Raw genomic sequence first — 17,637 nt, 5'->3', positions numbered from 1 at the left:
CAGCAAGACAGCCAGTGTCCAGATGCTGCAGGAGGCCTCGGTATGCAGGACAGCCAGCAGAGACAAGGGAATGGCCAGGACTGTGGTGGGGGTGGGGTGGGTAGGAGGGTAGCAGCGGTGGCTGGAGAGGTCAGATCCGAATGGGTAGCCAGAGAGAAGGAAATGGGGCTGGGGGAACTGGGTGGCCTGCAAGTTCCAGAGGGCTCTCTCCTAGCCCTGTACAGGCCTAGGAACTCAGGGCATCAGAGCCCGGCCCAGCTGCCGGATTCGCCCCCTGCTCACGTTTCCCAGCACCAACAGACCCGAGGCCTGGGGGGCGCACATCCCGTCCCCCACCCCTCAGTACACAGTCTTGCGGTCCCCACCCTCCCGCGCCGCTGCCCGCACCTCAGCAGTTCACTTGGGCACAGGTGTCTCTTCGTCCTGATGGGTGAGCGAGGGCGGGGGACGGTCCTCAGAGAAACCTCACGGTCCGGGAGCCTCCCTCCAGGGGATCACTTCCCGCCCCCCCCCCATGCCGAGGGGTCGGAGTTCGGCCCTCCCGGGACCCGCGGGATGGGGGCGCTGATGTCCAGCGCCAAGAGGCCGGCCCCAACTCAGCGGGTCCTGCCCTTTGCCCTCGCGCTTCCAAACCTTCCGCCCCGGAGCACCGCCCCCTCCCGGGCCCCGCGGCGGCCGTCCCTCCCTCCCGGGTCCGCCGGTCGGTCCTCCCCGGGCTTGGGGGTGATGGGACGCCCCGGCCTGCGCGCCAGCGGCCCGGGGCCTCCAACTCCCTCCCTCGGGCCTGTCGCTGCCCCGGGGCGGGCGGATGTGGGCGCCCCGCGGGAGGCCCGAGCCCTCCGGCCCCGGAACCGGCCCCGACCGGGGGCCCTGCCAGAGACCCCCCGCACCCCCTGCGGAGCCGGGCGGGGCGGGCGCGGTCGGGGGGCGCCCTCCAGGCCGGGCCCGCGGGCCGCGCGGAGCCCGAGCCGGAGCCGGAGCCGAGCCCGAGCCCGGGCGGGCGGCGCTGGGTGCCGCGCGCGGGGCGGGGCGGGCGGGGCGGGGGGCGGCAGCCCAGTACTCACCAGCGCCGGGGCTGTGCATCCAGGGGCCGGGGCCCTCAGAGCGGGGGGCTCATGGCGGGGCGGGGGGGCTGGGGCGCCGGCCTCACATCCCCCCAGTCGCCGGCGGCTGCAGAGCGACTGAGAGACGGCGAGAGGAAGGGAGGGGGCCGGGAGGGGGAGGGCCCTGGCAGCCCGGCCGGCCGGGTAGGATGACAATGGAAGGAAATGCTTTATCTGAGTCTGAGAGCGGGCCAAGGGGGAGGGGAGGGAGGGGGCAGGCGCTCGCGGCCCGGGGACACACCACCGCGGCAGACACTGCCCGGCGCGGCGCACGGGCGGCCAGCGGACACCCCGCGCGGCCCGGGAGGCAGCGCCGAGCCCGGAACGCGGGACGCGGCCCCGACCCGCGCGCGGCCGCCGCGCTGCCGCCCAGCCCGAGGCGCGGCGCGCCGACCGGCGCACAATTCCCGGAAACCCCGATACCTGAGCGCACGCAGCCTTGCACACACAGCGTACACGAGCGCACAGCCCTGTTTACACAGGGGCAGAATCGTTCACACAGACACACTTCTGGGAGGGACCCCCGCGCTGGCAAGGGCGTGCACGTACAGCCCACCGGCCAACAGCCGCACATAGGGACGTGAGACACTCGTGGAGTCCCAAGTCCCGGGCAAGGAATCCCAGACGGACACCCCCGCCGCGCCCCCCCCCCCCCCGCATACCCCTCACCAACACGACTTGCCTGAGGAAAGTTCCAGGATCTGATTTGAATCACTGCCCAGCCCTCCCCCCTGCCCCCCCCCCACGCCTGCTGAGGGGAACAGAAGGGTCCAGCCTGTTCCTATTAAAAGAAAAAGGGGGTGGGGGTGGTGCTGATTTTGAAAGTTTTCTTTTTTTAAAGAAATTTCTCAAGGGATTTCCTTCCCTCCTCTCCTCTTCCTCTCTTCCTCCCATTCCTCTCCCCCCCACAACCCTCCCCCCTTCTTTCCCCCTCCCGGTCCCTATGAGTCAAACTTCAGCAATGTGCCCAGTGTCTCCCAGTGCATTACAGCGGATCACAGAAATGTTCCAGTCTGTGAGTCGGAATGCAGCCGCCTCCAGCCCTCCCTCAGCTAATAAACTCAGCTCTGGGCCAGCTCTGCCCAGCAGTTCTCTCTGCGCCCCCTACCCCCCTTAACAGGACCAGAAGGTCAGACTCAGGGGTCAGGGGCTGAGGACCTCCCCATTGTGCTTCCCTGCCTAGCCTATCAGCCCTGTGGCCTCTGGCAGTCTGCTGGGTGGGAGACACAGCGGCTGGCTCTGGGAAGGGGAGAGGTCCACAACCCGAAACACTAGACTCTCCTGTGGTGGGAGGCATCACCTCTGGAAGGCAGGATGCAGCTTCCCTCTGACTTCCTACCCATCCTCCCTCCCTCTATCCTAGGAACCCCAAGAGCCTCACGATTCTACAGAAGGAGAAACTGAGGCAGAGCCACATGGGAAGCAAGAGTCCACAATGGCCTAGGAGGGCTTAGCCATGGCAAGGTCCAGCTTCTGACCACAGACCCTTGTTCCCACAAGCACAGCTCGGGCCTCACCACTTGTTACTACCTGGGATTTTTAGAAGCTGCCTTCCTACCATAGTTCCTTTCCTTGTCCCAGGGCCCACGTAGCAGGCAGATCCAACCCCTCTGCTCTTGTTAACTTACCCTCACAAGCTCCTTGCCTGGCATCCAAGCCCTTCTACAACATGGCAGCACACTTCGCAAACATCCCCCGCCCCCCCCCCCCCCCCCGCCGTCTCCCTTTTTTTTTTCTCGCTATTCTGCCCAGTGGCTCCTGGTACGCAGTGCTCAATATTAGTTGCTGTTATTTCTTGGATTATTTCAGCTAAACTGGGCTGCTGTCTGCTCCCCAACATGCCCCCGTGCCTTCCTACTCCCTTTCTTTGGCTCATCATGTTTCCTCCACATGTGATGCCCTTCCAGTCCCTTGCTGCTCCTGTTGAAATCTTTCCAATCCTTGGGGTCTAGAACCACCTTCTCCAGCAGCCTCTCCAGGATTCCCATAGCCAGAGGGATTCTCTCCCTCCCTTAAAGGACCCCACCCCAGCACTTTGTCAGTCTTGACCTTCATCCACCTAGTCGACGTGTCTCAACTCTCCTTGCCAAGAATGTTCAAGAGCGGACATCCCTCGAGCCCTTTAGTCATGGGTGCATTTCTTGTAGTGTCTTGCTAAGTAGCTTGCACAGAGCTGAAGTTCTCTATGAGTTATTTGCTGAAGTGAGACAGATGTTCATGGCCTTCAAGGACATCCCCCCCCCAACCTGGACACCCATTTTTCCCATGACGACTCTGCAAGACGCATGTTCTTCTACCTCAGGTGCATTCTTCCCAGCTCTCACCTCCAAACCAGATGACTCTCCTTCCAGATCCCTCCTCTGTGCCCATGGCTTCCAGAAAAATTGCTTGGCTACGTCAGGCTCCTAGCCTCTCCCCTCCCTCACATTGTCTCTCTCTTTTAACCCTGCAATGTCTGCCCCCCCCAATACACCCCAGGACTCCTATAGTTATTTCTGGACTGAAATCAGGCACTTGTTGGCTCATTTCTGCCATGTGCATCATTCATGTATTTGTTTCTGAGCCTTCTTTTTCTTTTTGACCTAATCACTGAGTTCTAAGAGATTGGAGCAAAAAGGGGTATCTCCGCCTGCCTCTGTCTGTCCCCCAAGTATCCAGCACTTTGTACACACACCAGGACTCCCTGTCCCCAAAGTATAGACAGAAAGACAACATGTGAGACCTGCACCCGGGAAGCTGGATAGTGTCCCTCCTTCCCTGGACAGCTGAACTTCTCACTCCAGCACCGCCACCCTCCCACCCGAGGCAGGGTCTTAAGCCAGTTTCTAAGTCCCGTGCCCCTTGTTGGGATATGTCAAAGAGCCTCCAGGAACCCTGAGAGACATGAGGCAGGAAAGTGCAGGCTGCCTGTCTCTCCTCTATCCTGGCTACCATGGGAAGTTTCTCTGCAAGGCTCTGGAGTCAGGCCTCTCTCCCAGGCTACTCAGCCAAGCACGTTGCAGAAGACATTAGCCCCGCAGGACCTGCCTTGACTCCCTCAAGTCTTGCTGGAGTCTCTGGCCAGTCCCAAGCCCCAGGGCACACTCCTTCTGCTTCTCTTTGGGCTTCTGGGCCTACCTGACCTTCTCTTTCTCCTCTCCTTCCCTTACCTGGCTACTTTTCACCGACTATATACCATGTAGCAGCCCTATGCTATCCCCTTGGCAAACATTAGGTCATTTATTCTTAATAATTCTTGTTATGCTTATGCTCACAATTAAAGTATGACCCACGAAGGTTAAGAAATCTGATCAAAGTTACCCAACTAGTAAGTGATGGGGCCATTCACTCATTCAACAAATATTATTGAGTGCCCACCCTGTGCCAGGATTCAAAGCTCCAGAAAGTCAACCGGTCGACACTCAGGGCTCCTGTCCCTGCCTTTTAGATTCGGTAGCCGACGCCAAAATCCCTCCCTAACCCACACTTCCCACACACTCCCCACAAAGCCAATCAGAAAGCGCTCATTCCCTAAGGCCTCCGTGAGATCTCGGAGGACAGCCATTTTCATTGGGTTGGGTTGGGCCTTGCACTGCAGTTTCTGAACCTGGGATCAAATGCCAATTCACAGGGCTCGGGATTTGCAGATTGATAGGGGAGGTAGGTCTCCACCTCCAAATAAAGGGTCTCGTGGGACCAGATATAACACGTGGAAGGCAGGAAGGAAGGAGGGAAGATAATTTGGATTTATTGAGCGTCTCCTCTGTATCATGTGCTGCCCAAGGCGCCTTCACTTATATCTCATTATTATCCCCATTGTTTTAGGGAGCAAACTTAAGCTCAGAAAGACAAAATGATTTGCCTAAATCCACAAAGCCAGTAAGTGACTTAATCCCGAATGTCTGATTCCGAGCCTTTGCAGTATCTTGTGGCAGGTCAGAACGATGGAGAAGCTGCTGCCCTCGTGTAAACCTGGCTGCTTGAGGTCTCAGCTGATCTACGTGTGATGTTCTAGATGCCAAGTGTACCTCCTAACTGGCCCCAACCATGTGCTCTCATCCCTGGTTCCCACCTTTCTCTTGGCATCGCAAGGCAGGATTAGAGGAGTTATGTAAGTATTCCAGTTAGGACTGGGGAGGGGCAGCCAGCCAGACCCCCGCTTTGGATTTCAAGATGTAAGGGAAGAGGGGATACATCCTCCTGGGCCAGAGTTGGATGGCTAAGTCCAGAAGAGGCCGGGGCATGGCTACAAGTCCAGGTGGCTCAGGTTGGTAGGCCAGATGACTGTGGGGACTAAGGCAGGGGGAGGGGACGAAGCAAGTCCCTCACCCCGTGCCCCTGCCTCCCTCCAGTGTCAACAAAGGTGATGTGGTTTCCCCTGTGGTCTGTTGCCCTAGACACCTGCAGTTCTACGTATATGTGTATGTGTCTATGTACCAGCAATGACATGGGGGGGGGGGCACAAGGAGAAAGCGGTGGGACAGGATGGGGAGGGGGGCAGGAAGCCAAAGACGGGGTCTCCTTCAGCCCAAGATGAAGAAAGCAGAATGAATGCAAAAGATGGCAGAGGTCACCCCGTCGACTAGTCCAGGGCCCCAGCCCGGACCATCAGGAGAGAGCTAGAAGAAAGACGTTGTGGGGAATCAGGGCTCTGGGCTGGGAGGCAGCGGGCTGGAGTTCTAGACCTCGTTCGGCCATTAACTTCCCAGGCCACACCTTTCTAAGTCTCAGTTTTCTGCTCTGTAAAATAGCAGTGTCTGGGCTCCCTCTTCACAGGGCTGATCTGAGGTCACGTGAAGTACATAGTCAAACATCTGTACCACTGTGAGTTTTAGAATCCTCGTCCTGATAGCCCCTGGATACACAGAGCACGCACACGCGTGCGCACATACCACAGTGAAGATAAAGGACGTTAAAGACAAAAGCAAAAACACAGCCTCTGCCCTCCTATTGATCACAGTGTGTTGAGGAAACAAAAACATAAAATACTTGAAAGCCTCTTGCGAAGAAGCCAACTCTTTTGAACATCTCACTACTGTGTGACCTTGACCATGGCACAACCTCTCTGGGGCTTCAGTTTTCTCGTCTATCGAATGAGGGAGCTGGTTTAGGCCATGTCGACTTAGTTTTCTGAGTCTAAAGCAGTTTTTCTGATCCTGTTATTCCAAGCGTCAGTGAGTAGACAGCAAACAGGGAATGAACTGAGCCGATCCGGGCCGAATGAAGTAGGGAGTTTTGAGCTGGGTTTTGGAGGAGCCCAGAAATGTGAATCAGTGTGGGGTGAGGGGGGTGACATTCCAGGTGGGGAGAATGGCATGTGCAAGGCGAGGCAAGGAAGCAGAGGGGGTGGCAAACAGATTAGCGAGGCTCAGGAGTGAGGTTGGTAAGGACTCAGGGAATCTGGAGAGGAAGTCCCGACAGGAGGAGGAGAGGGGGCAGTCGCCGGGCTGCGGCAGCTGAGACAGAAAGTCGGGGAAGGGATATGGGTGGGAAGACACTTGCTAAGCCCCAGAGGTCGGTGCCAGAGCCCGACCAGCCAAACTCCACCCAGGAGAGAAGGGAAGAAAGGTTCCCTTGCCAAGAGGCCCCATCCACCCTTCCCTTCTCTCCCAGCCCACTCCCAACCTTGAGGTAAGCCAGGGACCTTGGAGCCAGAGCTTCCATTAGGGATGGGAACAAACAGATGGGGGCCCTGGCACGTTCCTGCATAACAATAACACCAGAGGCAAAAATCACCATAATAGTAATGATGATGACTAGGAGGACTGGGGAGGTAAACTACCCCCCACCTGCCCTCTGATAAACCCCACAGCACTGAAACATCTTGATACCATTGTTCTGTTTACCAGAATCTTGGCTCTTTAAGAGCTGCAAGTAGATTTATAAGATTATCTCATCTGTAGGATCCCCCAAACCTGACATTATATCAAAATCACTTAGAAAGATCTGTGAAAAACAGATTTCTGGGCCCTCTCACAGACTCAGTCAGACTCTCTGGGGCGGGGAGTGGGGGGGATACACAGTAATCTCGGGTTTAGGATGCTCTGATCCAATCCAAACCACTCCTTTTACAGATAAGGAACCTGGGGGCCCAAGGGGCAAATAACTTGCCAGAGATGGCATGGTTAATCAGTGGCGGGGAGCAGGCAGAGAACTCAGGTGTCCCAGCTTCTAGATCAGCCCTCCTTCTAACAGCCTACACCGCCCAGCCCTGGAGATGCCTGTGCCAGCAGAGATTATGGTCAGGGAGGCAGCCACTGGGCCATACTCTAATCATGAGCAAGAAGAAATCCGTCTGAGTTGCAAAATGCCTTTCTGCAGCCAGCTCAACATTACTGGCTCCAGTGGGCCCCTGCAGGGACGCTGCGGTCCACCCTCTGGTGGGCTGGGGGCTTCAGCCATGCTACATGCCCCCAGGAGGACCCTCTGTAGCCCCAGTGGCTGAATTGGCTGGAGGGCAGGGTCTGACCTGGTTACAGGTCTTAACGATTCCTTTTTGGAAGCACTTACCTCTGGCCCCAGAATCTCCAGAAAGACCTTGAGGAGGTCCTGGCCTAGGGGCTTGTACCAATCTTCCCCAGAGGTGTCTTTCAGGGTGGGTTTAGATGATGTCTCTGTAGGTCAGGGGAGTGGAGGCAAGAAAGAAGTGAGGAGCGGAGAGGGGGTGGTGAATGGGGTGAGGCTGGCTCCCCAGGATGTGAACGGGGTGTCCTTGCTAGGACCTTGAAGTACCCCGCTCACAGATGACCACCACTACCCTCTTTTTCATCCGGCGTAATTTTGGATTTATTGCACCTCTACTCTGTGCCAGGTTCTTGGGCACAGAGGCCGAAGAAGCCACAATCCCCATCCCTGAGGAATTCATCATCTCCTGGAGAGCAAGGTATGGCCAGAGAACAAGAGCCCCTTTGCGTGTTCAACACCCATGCCGTCGAGGACACACTGGGTTCAGAGTCGCAGAAGTTCCGTGTTTGAAGGGACCTGATGGGCCACGGGGTCTTGGTAGGCTAGGGCAGTGGTCTTGCTCTGACCTGCTGCCTACTGTGCCTGAAACAGTGATTCTAGAAGTCTCCGCCCCCGTCGCATCCCTTACTCCAGCTCTGCCAGAGCGGCTAGGGGTAAGAGGGCACGGGAGGCAGAGAAGACGCCCCTCTCCCCTTGGGCGGCCCCGGACTCTGGGCTCCACGCTTCTCTACACTGAACTTTCCAAGGAAACATTTAAAAACCTGTAAAGGAACAGCTAAAGAGAGGGTGTGTCGTATTGTGGTTCAAGGCAAGAGTTTGGAGTCAGTCGGCTTGGGCTGGAGTTTGTTGCTTACCCTCTGTGTGACCTTCAGCATGCTACTTGACCTCTGGGAAGCTCATTTCCTCATCCTCAAACAGGGGTGCGACGTGCCTGCCTCCTTAGGGTCCTGTGAGGACCGTCTGCATGGAGAGTGAAGCGCTTCGTGCAGAGCCTGCCCACTCTGCGCTCTGTTCGGGGCAGAGCCCGATGCGGACATTAGTAATAGAAGACAGTGTCCCATCCCCTCTGCCCCTCTAAGCCACAGTTTTCCCCTACAGACTCAGTCTCAAAATAAATACTGTCCTAATTTATGCAAAGAAATCCAGATAGTCTCGAGCAGCTGACGGTTCTGGGGCGCACAGAGTAGCTTGGCAGGGCTGTGGGAATGGGGAACTCTGGGGAAGCTGTCCTGACCCTCCCGAGGTACAGGTGTGGGCTCCGACTTGACTCAGTTGAGGGACATCTGGATGGGCTGGGCTGCAGAGAACAGCCAAACAGACCGCAGAAAAGGCCCTGCTGCCTCTCTCAAATCCTGGCACCACGCATCTGGAGTGATCGGCACATCTGGCTGCATCCCTGGGGCAATGTTCACAGCTGCTGACATTTGAGGGAGGAGAGATCCAGCTCCTCAGCCAGGGCCTAGGGGGCTATAAATAACTAGCTAAGAAGACCAGGGGGATGAGGTTGACCTTTGGGGGGCGGGAGCGGCCGGCGACTTCCCCCACCCCTTTGGGTCCAGAGCCAGAGTTTTAGCAAAACAGGAAGAGGCAGCAGCAGCTGCTGGGAAAGTAGGAGTGGCTCCCTTCCCCCACTTGCCTGGGGCCTTCGGATCCCGGCCAGGACCTGGGAGAGGTGGAGCCATGTAGGAGAGGGGAGGAAGGGCAGACCCACGCAGGCTGCAGCCCAGGCTCCCAGTGCCCTCCTATGGCTCAGCTGGGGTACAGGTGAGGGTGACGGAGACAGACAAGGGCAGCCCAGTGGGCTGGGGCTGCCACTCCAGACCCCCTCCTGTTCCCCTATCAGTGGGACGACAGGAAGAACAGGCATTAGAAATGGAGCTTAAAATATGTATGCGAGGCAGGCAGTGTATCTAGAGGCTGGTGTTATGTCAAGCCCACCTTCCTCCCTCATCCCTTTCCAGACCACAGGTGGGCTGAGCCTAAGCCCAAGTGGGTGGGAAAGACGGCTCTAGACTGGAGCAAAGATGCCTCTGGGCTGCCGGAGGGCCCCAGGGCCTGGCCCCAGTGGAATATGATGGAGAACTTCCCCGTGAACCGTTGGGGTGAGGAGATCCGAAAGCTGGTGTGGCTCTGGGTAACTGTTTTCCTGGAGTAACAGGGCATCCCACAGGGACACACCCTGGAGAGCCAAGCCCTAGGTCAGAGGACCTCATGAAGTCCAGGATTAAAGAAGTCATCCCAGAAATGTTGCTTTGCTTTGCTTTGCTTTGCTTTGTTTTGCTTTGCTTTGCTTTGCTTTGCTTTGCTTTGCTTTGCCTGAGAGAGACTGGCCATCGAGAGCCTGTCCTTCGGTGTCTGATTGGTTGATGACATCTGTTTGGAGCTTTGGCTGGTCCACATCTCCAGTGGGGTCTATGGCAGTATCCGCCACGACCCCTCATTGCCTCTCAACCTGGAGCCCCGTGCTTAGCCTGCTGGAAAAGTCTAGACCAGCATCATCCAGCAGAAACCGAATGTGAGCCACATGTGCAACTTTAAATTTTCCACCACCCTCACCAGCAACAAAGTAAAAGTAAATAGATGAAGTGAATTTTAATAGTGTATTTAACCTAATATATGTAAAATAGTATCATTTCAGCGTGTAATTGGAACAGAGAAATTGTTAATGTGATGTTTTACATCCTTTTTTTCACACTCAGTCTTGAAAAGCGGTGTATATGCCACACTTGCAGCACGTTGCGGTCCTGGATGACCACATCTCCAGGGCGAGCGGCCACTGTAGCGAACAGCACAGGTCTACACGGCTCGTAGCTGAGCTGCTTCTTCAGCCCCTTGCTGGGGAAGAGGCTCCAGAAGTAGAGGAGGGGGCAGGTGAGGTCCGTATGAAGGGTTAATTGGCTCTAGGAGGGAGGCCACCCACTTTGATTTTCAAGCGTCTACATCTAGACCTGGAGCCAGTCTTAACCTATAGGCAAGCAGGGAAACTGAGTCACAGAGCAGCATCTTCCTAGGCAATGGGCCTTCTCCTCCTCTTCCTCGACCTCTTGCTCTAAGCTGAAGGTTGGAGGAAACCTATTTCCTCTTCAAATGTGTCAGCCGCAACCATTCTCTTTCCCCTTCCAAACACAAACCCAAACCCAAAGGGATTCAGGCTGCAAAATTAGGCAGTGTGGGAGGAGAAGTGAATCTGGAGGGAAATACAGAGTCAAGCAGCGGATGTGTGGAGTTTAGATATTGAGTGGACAGTTGCCATCCAAGGAGGAAAGGCAAAATAAAGATCTGGGGTCACCAGTGAGAACTGGAGTTGTAGGTAGGAGTGGATGAGATCACAAGAGCAGGGAAAAGACGGGAAGGGAAACTGAAAGATGGCTAACTATAGGAACGTGGGAGAACAAAGATTCTGGGTGGGCAGAGGTGTGGCAGCCAGTGAAGGAGGCAGAGATTTAAATGAAGCAAGAGCAGGTGCCATGTCAGAATCCAAAGTGGGAGAGAAGGGGGAAAAGGGGAGATTTGCCCTCGATTGCGAATGATGATGCCTTAAAACCATTCTGATGGAAGGAGCTCACACAAACTACGATGAACAAGAAAACAGGGGTAGACTGAAGTTCAAAGCGCAAAAGACTCTTCAGGGAAAGAGGAGACACAGCTAGTAGGTGAGGTAGGGGAATGTTTAGCTTGATCGCCATCAAAGTGATGCCAATTAAAATAAGAGGAAGGTAGACGCTGTCTTCCAACATCAGTGAGAGAGCGGCGAAATTTACATGTTTGCAATCAATTTGGCAATAGATAATAAGAGCTATAAAATGGTCTCACCCTTTGCTCAGTCACGCCACCCAATGTACCCTAAACTAGATTTCTACAGCCAGAATTCAGGAGGGGGAGTGGAATATGTGCATAATGACGTTCACCCCTGCACTATTTAGAATATGGAAAGTTAAAAACAATCTGAACACCTACAACTGGAAAATTGTGAAGCAAATTATATTTCCACTTAATAGAAAATTATGAAGCTGTTATAAAGATGTTTATGAATGCAATATAGCATCACAGGAGAGTATCGATTTGTGTATGCACTGTGATGGCAACTGTAAAAAAAAAAAAACAAAAAACCCAACATGGGCACAGAGGAAAAGATCGAGAGGAAATATGCAGTAGGTACTGATTAGGTAGGATGGTATGAGTGTACATGTTTTTCTAGTCATTTAAAGATTGTCAACATTGTGAAGGAGAGTGGGGATGAAGGCCCATCAGAAGCCTAGGTTGGGCTATAAGGAGGGCCCTGACCACCTTCTGGAGGTCATGAATTCATTCATCACCTGGTTTATTTATGGGGCTCTGCGCATACGCCGAGTGCTGTCGCTGGGGCATTGGCTCAGCCCTCTCCTGGTGGGAAAAGCGCAGATTCCCTGTCTGGGTTCCAAGCTCCTGGCTCTTGTGTCACCGATGGGGGCAAGACCTAGTCCTGGGCACGGAGGGACAGACCCCAGAGGACAGGACCCAGGCAAGTCCAGAGCAGGCGCTGGGGAAAGGGAGCGGTGCGTGTGGGTAGCAGTGGCCCCAGGGAGGGATCACCAGGGACATGGGGGCTGTGAAGACTGCTCTGCCCTGGGGGAGGAGCTGGTGGGATGTGGTTGCCACCTACTGTTTCATGTCTCCCTGAAGGTGACAGGAGATGGGAGTGGGCCATCACCTCCGCAGCCCCCCACAGGAACTCCACCTGGGCCCCACCTACGGGCACCATCCGGCCTGGCCAGCCTCCTGCCCCCACCCCCCAGCTCTCTTCCTACATTGACACACTGGGGCCTTGAAATAACACATCTTTATTTATGCCATCATTTCCACATAATTTGCCTATGATTCACTTGTTGTCAAGAGGCATTAAAACCTCCATCCCCAGCCCCCAGGCACCTACCGGTCCCCTGGCCCACTGCCCCTGTGTGCCACTGCTCTCTTCCCACTGGGTCTTCCCAGCTCTGGCCGTACCCCCCACCCTCAGCGCCTCTTCCTCTGCAGCACCCGCACCCCAGCTCTGCCCTCCCTGGCCTTGGGTGGGGAGCAGAAGGCAGGGGCTGCGAATGGCCCAGATGGGATCCGTCCGCTTCCCCAGCCCAGAACCTGGCCCGAGGGAGGCTCTGCTGGGAAGGCCCGTGGCATTAGGACTGGAGGTGACCGCTCACCCACAGGAAGCCCTGGAAAAGGGAAGAAGTTTCTCTTGGCCTAGAAGCTGTGGAGCCCCCAGCCCCAGAGGCAGCCCCCCGCCCCAACCACCACCCCCTCACTTCCTCAGGCTGGATTTTCCTCATACCTCACTCTGTTTCCTACAGGGCACAGGGGTATAGAGTTTCCACCGTGTGTGTGTGTGTGTGTGTGTGTGTGTGTGTGTGTGTGTGTGTGTGTGTGTGTGTGTGTGTGTGTGACAGAGAGAGAGAGAGAGAGAGCGCGCGCGAGAGAGCGAGAATGTGTTGGGGGATAGAAAGAGCTGTCTTCTCACACCTTCATTACCCAGTAGGGCCTTACAGCTTTGTAGCTCCCCCACCCCACCCCCTACCCCAGAATCTAGGTGAGTCAGGGAGTTATGAGGTGGGGGAGGCAGGGGAGGAAGAGGGCAAGGGGTGAGGAGGGGGCTACTGGAAGCCAAGTCAGGGTGAGGGGAGCTGCTGTGGTTGGGTTATCTGATGTGAGGAGCCAGGTGTGCTCCGGGGGTGGGGGAAGAGCAGCCGGAGGCAGAAACTCTGCCAGAGCAGCCTGGAGACACAGAGGCAGGGACAAGAAAGACCGAGCAGCACTGAATCAAGAGGAAGACGAAGGGAGACTTTAGATCTCTCCCCACTGGGGACACCTGCCTCCCAGCTCCCCAGGACCCAGAGAACAGGCAGCCTCCCCCCACCATGGGACAGAGGTGGGGGCTGGCCAGGGGGTGTGTGCGGCAGCAGGGACAAGGGTCCAGCCTTATCCCTGAATCAGAGCAGTTGGAGACAGTTGAGGGTCTATAATCTCGGTTGGGGGTTGATGGGTGGAGGAGGCTTTGCAGGAGGAGATAATGGGGTGGAGCAGAGCCCTGGTCCGGAACAGAGTGCCCTCAGGCCAGGCATGGTCAACCGGCTCTCCACCCCCAGCTCCTCCTGCCCTGGGGGGCACGGATGGAAGCTGCCCTGGCCACAGGCAGAGGCAGAGCTGCGGGACTGAGCCGGGCTGTGAGCGCCCTTGGGGTGCCAGCCTGGTCCTCCGCAAGAGCTGTCCACCTGCCAGTCCCAACGTCCACCTCCTCCAACCCTGCCCTGGCCATGTGTGCATGTTGAGGGGAGGGCGCTCCTTACAAGGAAGAGGGTATCTGCTTAGAGGAGAGGATCCCCAGATGGTGACGAGAACTATAGTAATCAATTATCAAACACCTGCTCAGTGCCAGGCACTCCTCTGAATGCTGTGTGTGCTGTCACTCCGTCTTCACAACACCTATTCATGGGCGTCACCGTTCACAGGTGAGGAAACCCGGGCCCAGAGACCTCAGATCATTCCCCCTGAGTAGGAAGAACCTACTTTTGAAGTCCATGTTCTTCCTCGCTAGCCTGGCTTCCCCCCAGGCCAGGAATGGCGGGAGAGGGGCTGGGAGAGGCCCTGAGCTCCCTCCGTCCATGCCACCCTCTTAGCCTAGACTGTGCTGGTCCAGGGGAGAAGGAACTGGGTAAGCCTTTGCTCAAAGAATGAACCAACAACCAAGCCCAGGTCCTCTCCAAAGGCCCCTGACAGTGTTCCCTTTCCTCCTCTCCACTCCTCCCCCACCTCAAGGCCTCCCCATAAACACAGCAAAAGGCAGGGAGCCCCTGGGGTGGGGTCCTATCAGAGAGGAAGCGGGGCTGGCTTCTCTCCCATCCCCTTTATCATTTCTCCCCATCCCCACTCAAACACAACTGGCTGATCCACTGTCCCCCCTGGGCCGCTCCCCTGGGGCTCCAGGCTGGGAGACGGAAAGAACTTTAAATCCCAGGAGCTGGGGGTGGGGTTGGGGGCGGCTGGAGGAAACAGAGAGGACCCTAGGAAGGGGTTTGTTTCCCTGGCACTCTGAACCTGGAGCTCCCAGTCCTCTGCACCCAGGCTGGGCTGACCCGGGTTGCCAATCCTTTTCTGATGGGCTGCTTGATCTCCCCGGCCCACCCTGGTAGGCAAATGGAAAAAGAGGAGCCAGGCACAGACAGTTAGGACCCCAGCCTTCTCCTGGCCCTAGCCTCACGCCTGCTGCCACAGGTGTTCACAGGCAGGATTTTTATTTAGATGGGGTTGGGTCAGAGAGGCCCAGGCCTTTCTAGAAGCCCTGTAGGGTTCTGCACACGAGTGCAAAGGACAGTGGGGCGGCCTCGTGAAGCTAAATAAGGGCTGGCCTGGGCTATGTGTGACTTCTCCACTCTCCATCGGGGTAGGGACGCCTAGGGAGAGTTCTGCCCACTGTCTACTGTCTACAGCCTTCCTCTCCTCAGAGACTATGCCTTTCTCCCCTGAGTCCAGCTGAGACAGGGTTTGCAGAACAATCCAGCTGGGATGTGATACTCGATCCATCTCTGCCTGCATTCTCTGTATCAGATATCCCTGGATCTCCTGATCCAGGGCTCGGATCTGGTCTAATTCTATAAGAGTCTGTTCAGACTTGGGCAAGACTGTTGGGTCCCGGGGAGGGCGGAGCTGTGGAAGCATTGACAAGTTCCCCAGATTCCTGTGGATGCCTGGGTCTCTCCATCCACTCCTTTCCCCTGAGACATAATGTCTCATTGCCCACCCCATCCCCTTGCTGCCCGGGAACAACCGAAGTGTTTCTGGTCAGTGTGCTAACGTCAACCGCAGGAGGGCAGAGCCTTTGCCTCAGTCTCAGTGAACTCTGCTCATGGTCTGCAGACCTAAGTTTTGGGAGATATATGACCAGGGGAGATGGTCAGAATATTGAATGACAAAATGAGGATTCAAAGGATTCGAGCAGGCTAAGGTGTGGGATAAATCAAGTCAGATAAATAGGAATCGGGATAAATGCTAAGTTCGGCATTTTGGTCCAAAAACAAACTGTCCACCTACATGCGGAATGAGGGAGATGTGGCAGATGCTTTAGGGAGAGGTAGTTAGTGAGCATATGGGTTCTGAAGCCACAGTGACTTAACTTCTCAGTTTCCAAAGTTCAAGGGAAGGTGTTTAAATTTGCATAAGTCCGTTTGCATTTCATTTTCTAGCAGGGACCCAAGCAGATTTTTTTTTTCACTTGACATCTATGGTGAAGACCAGATCTTTTGGAGGCCCACAGAAGTGGGTAACACATTGCCCTGTACTCATTCATTCGTCCATTTATTCCAGCCTTTGTGGAATCGCTCGTTTATTCCAGTCTGGTAAGGAGCACCAAAGGCAAAACAGAAACTTACAACACACCACAATGGGTGCTTCATTCTACAATAGGGTGAGCACACACTTCTACCCAAGAGAGGGCGCGCGGGCGCGGGGGGGGGGGCGGGGTACAGCTTGGTGAAGTTCCAGGAAGATTTTGTGAAAGACATGGGAAACCTGAGCTGGCAATGGCAGGAGTATTCGGGGTATTGAGGATGAGCGGAGGGCATGGCAGGCCCAGGAAACAACTGCATAGACAAACATAGGTCTCGGAGTGTAGTCTAGGGGTCCCCGTGAGCCTCTGAGCCCCATGTAGGGGCAGCGCAAGATCAAAACTACTTTCGTTATAAAACTAAGGCATGGTTTACCTTTTTACTCTTGTTCTTCCACTGTGTACAGAGGAGTTTTCCAGAGGTTCCATGATGTGTGATATCCTAACAGACAATACAGAGCCAGATATGAGTCTCCAAGCTGGCTTCGATTGAGCCAGACGTTAAAGAGATTTGCGAAACTGTAAAACAGCGCCTTCTTGTCACTAAATTGTCTTGCTTTGGAAAAAGGTTATTTTTTAAATTTATTTTTAAAGATTTATTTATTTGAGAGAGAGAGAGAGAGAGAGCACACAGGTGAATGGGGGGAGAGGTAGGGGGGAGAGAATCTCGGGTAGACTCCCTGCTGAGCACGGAGCTCCACAAGGGGCTCAGATCAAGACCTGAGCTGAAACCAAGAGGTAGACGCTTCACCGACTGAGCCACCCAGGTGCACCCAGAAAAAGTTTATTTTTAATAAAAAACGTGTTATTTACGTTAACTTACATTCATTATTGTTACTTTTCTAAAATTTTTAAAAAAAACTTAGGGACGCCTGGGTGGCTCAGTCATTAAGCATCTGCCTTCAGCTCAGGTCATGATTCCAGGGTCCTGGGATCGAGCCCCGCATCGGGCTCCCTCCTCCGTGGGGTGCCTGCTTCACCCTCTGCCTGCCTCTCTCTCTCTCTCTCTGACAAATAAATAAATAAAATCTTTAAAAATTTAATAAATACTTTAAAAATGTTTCAATTTAAATTTCCAACATGGCCAATATGGATAGATATAATCCCACATGCATAAAAGCTCTTTGGGGTCCTTATTTTCAATAGAGTGAGGGGTCCTAAGACCAAAGCACTGAGAGCCACTGGTGTGGAGGCAGGCCCCCAGGGCGCAGGCAAACAGTCAGAGAGAGCCGCAAGCGGCTGGAGTTTCAGCGTGTGGACAGTGCCACGTGAGAGGCAGCCAGGCGGGATCGTGGTGGGCTATGTACCTAGCCAAAGGGGCAAGTGTCTAGTAGACACTGGCAGAGAAAGAGCATCAGTGGAAGAAGTTGGGGACAGTATTATCTGGAGTTCCATGTGTTTCTGATTTTTGTGCCTAGCTTCCCATCACTCCCTCACCGCCCTCCCCAGCAGGGCTGTTTAGGTAGGGGCTGCTTGGGGTTTACTAAGTTGCACACCTGCCCTCTGGTGGCCAGATGCCACAATGATGCCTTTCCCCGGCTCTAACAGCTCTTTGGGGAGTAGGAGCCCTCGGGTCCTGAGGCTGAGGTCTGGACGAGGGGCCAAGGAGACCCTCTGGAGTGAGTCCAGAGGGCTCAGCAAGGATGAGTGGTCAGAGGATGGGAGCAATGTCAACTCCTAACGAAAACTTACTTGACCATCCCTCCACTCTGAAGCCTAATGATGCTGCCCAGCATTTCT

At 55.3% G+C, this 17,637-nt stretch overlaps 1 protein-coding gene across 2 annotated transcripts in view; it reads right to left on the bottom strand.

Annotated features, from left to right (window-relative positions):
- Positions 1 to 1,181, bottom strand: part of HDAC7 (histone deacetylase 7) — a 35,727-nt gene extending 34,546 nt beyond the window's left edge. Inside the window, exon 1 of one of the 2 annotated variants that reach the window (XM_027592833.2) lies at positions 1,065 to 1,181. In XM_027592833.2, coding sequence (XP_027448634.1) covers positions 1,065 to 1,083 — 19 coding nt within the window. In that variant the 5' untranslated portion in view covers positions 1,084 to 1,181. Of the gene's footprint in view, positions 1 to 387; positions 410 to 1,064 lie in introns of those variants that run through there. The other variant, XM_027592835.2, reaches the window with a different exon arrangement.
- Between the last annotated feature and the right edge of the window lie 16,456 nt (positions 1,182 to 17,637).

This window comes from Zalophus californianus, chromosome 9 (genome assembly GCF_009762305.2).
Source record: "Zalophus californianus isolate mZalCal1 chromosome 9, mZalCal1.pri.v2, whole genome shotgun sequence".
Classification (NCBI taxonomy): Eukaryota; Metazoa; Chordata; class Mammalia; order Carnivora; family Otariidae; genus Zalophus; species Zalophus californianus.
Note: the sequence above shows the minus strand (reverse complement) of the source record. Positions and strands in the feature narration are given on the sequence as shown.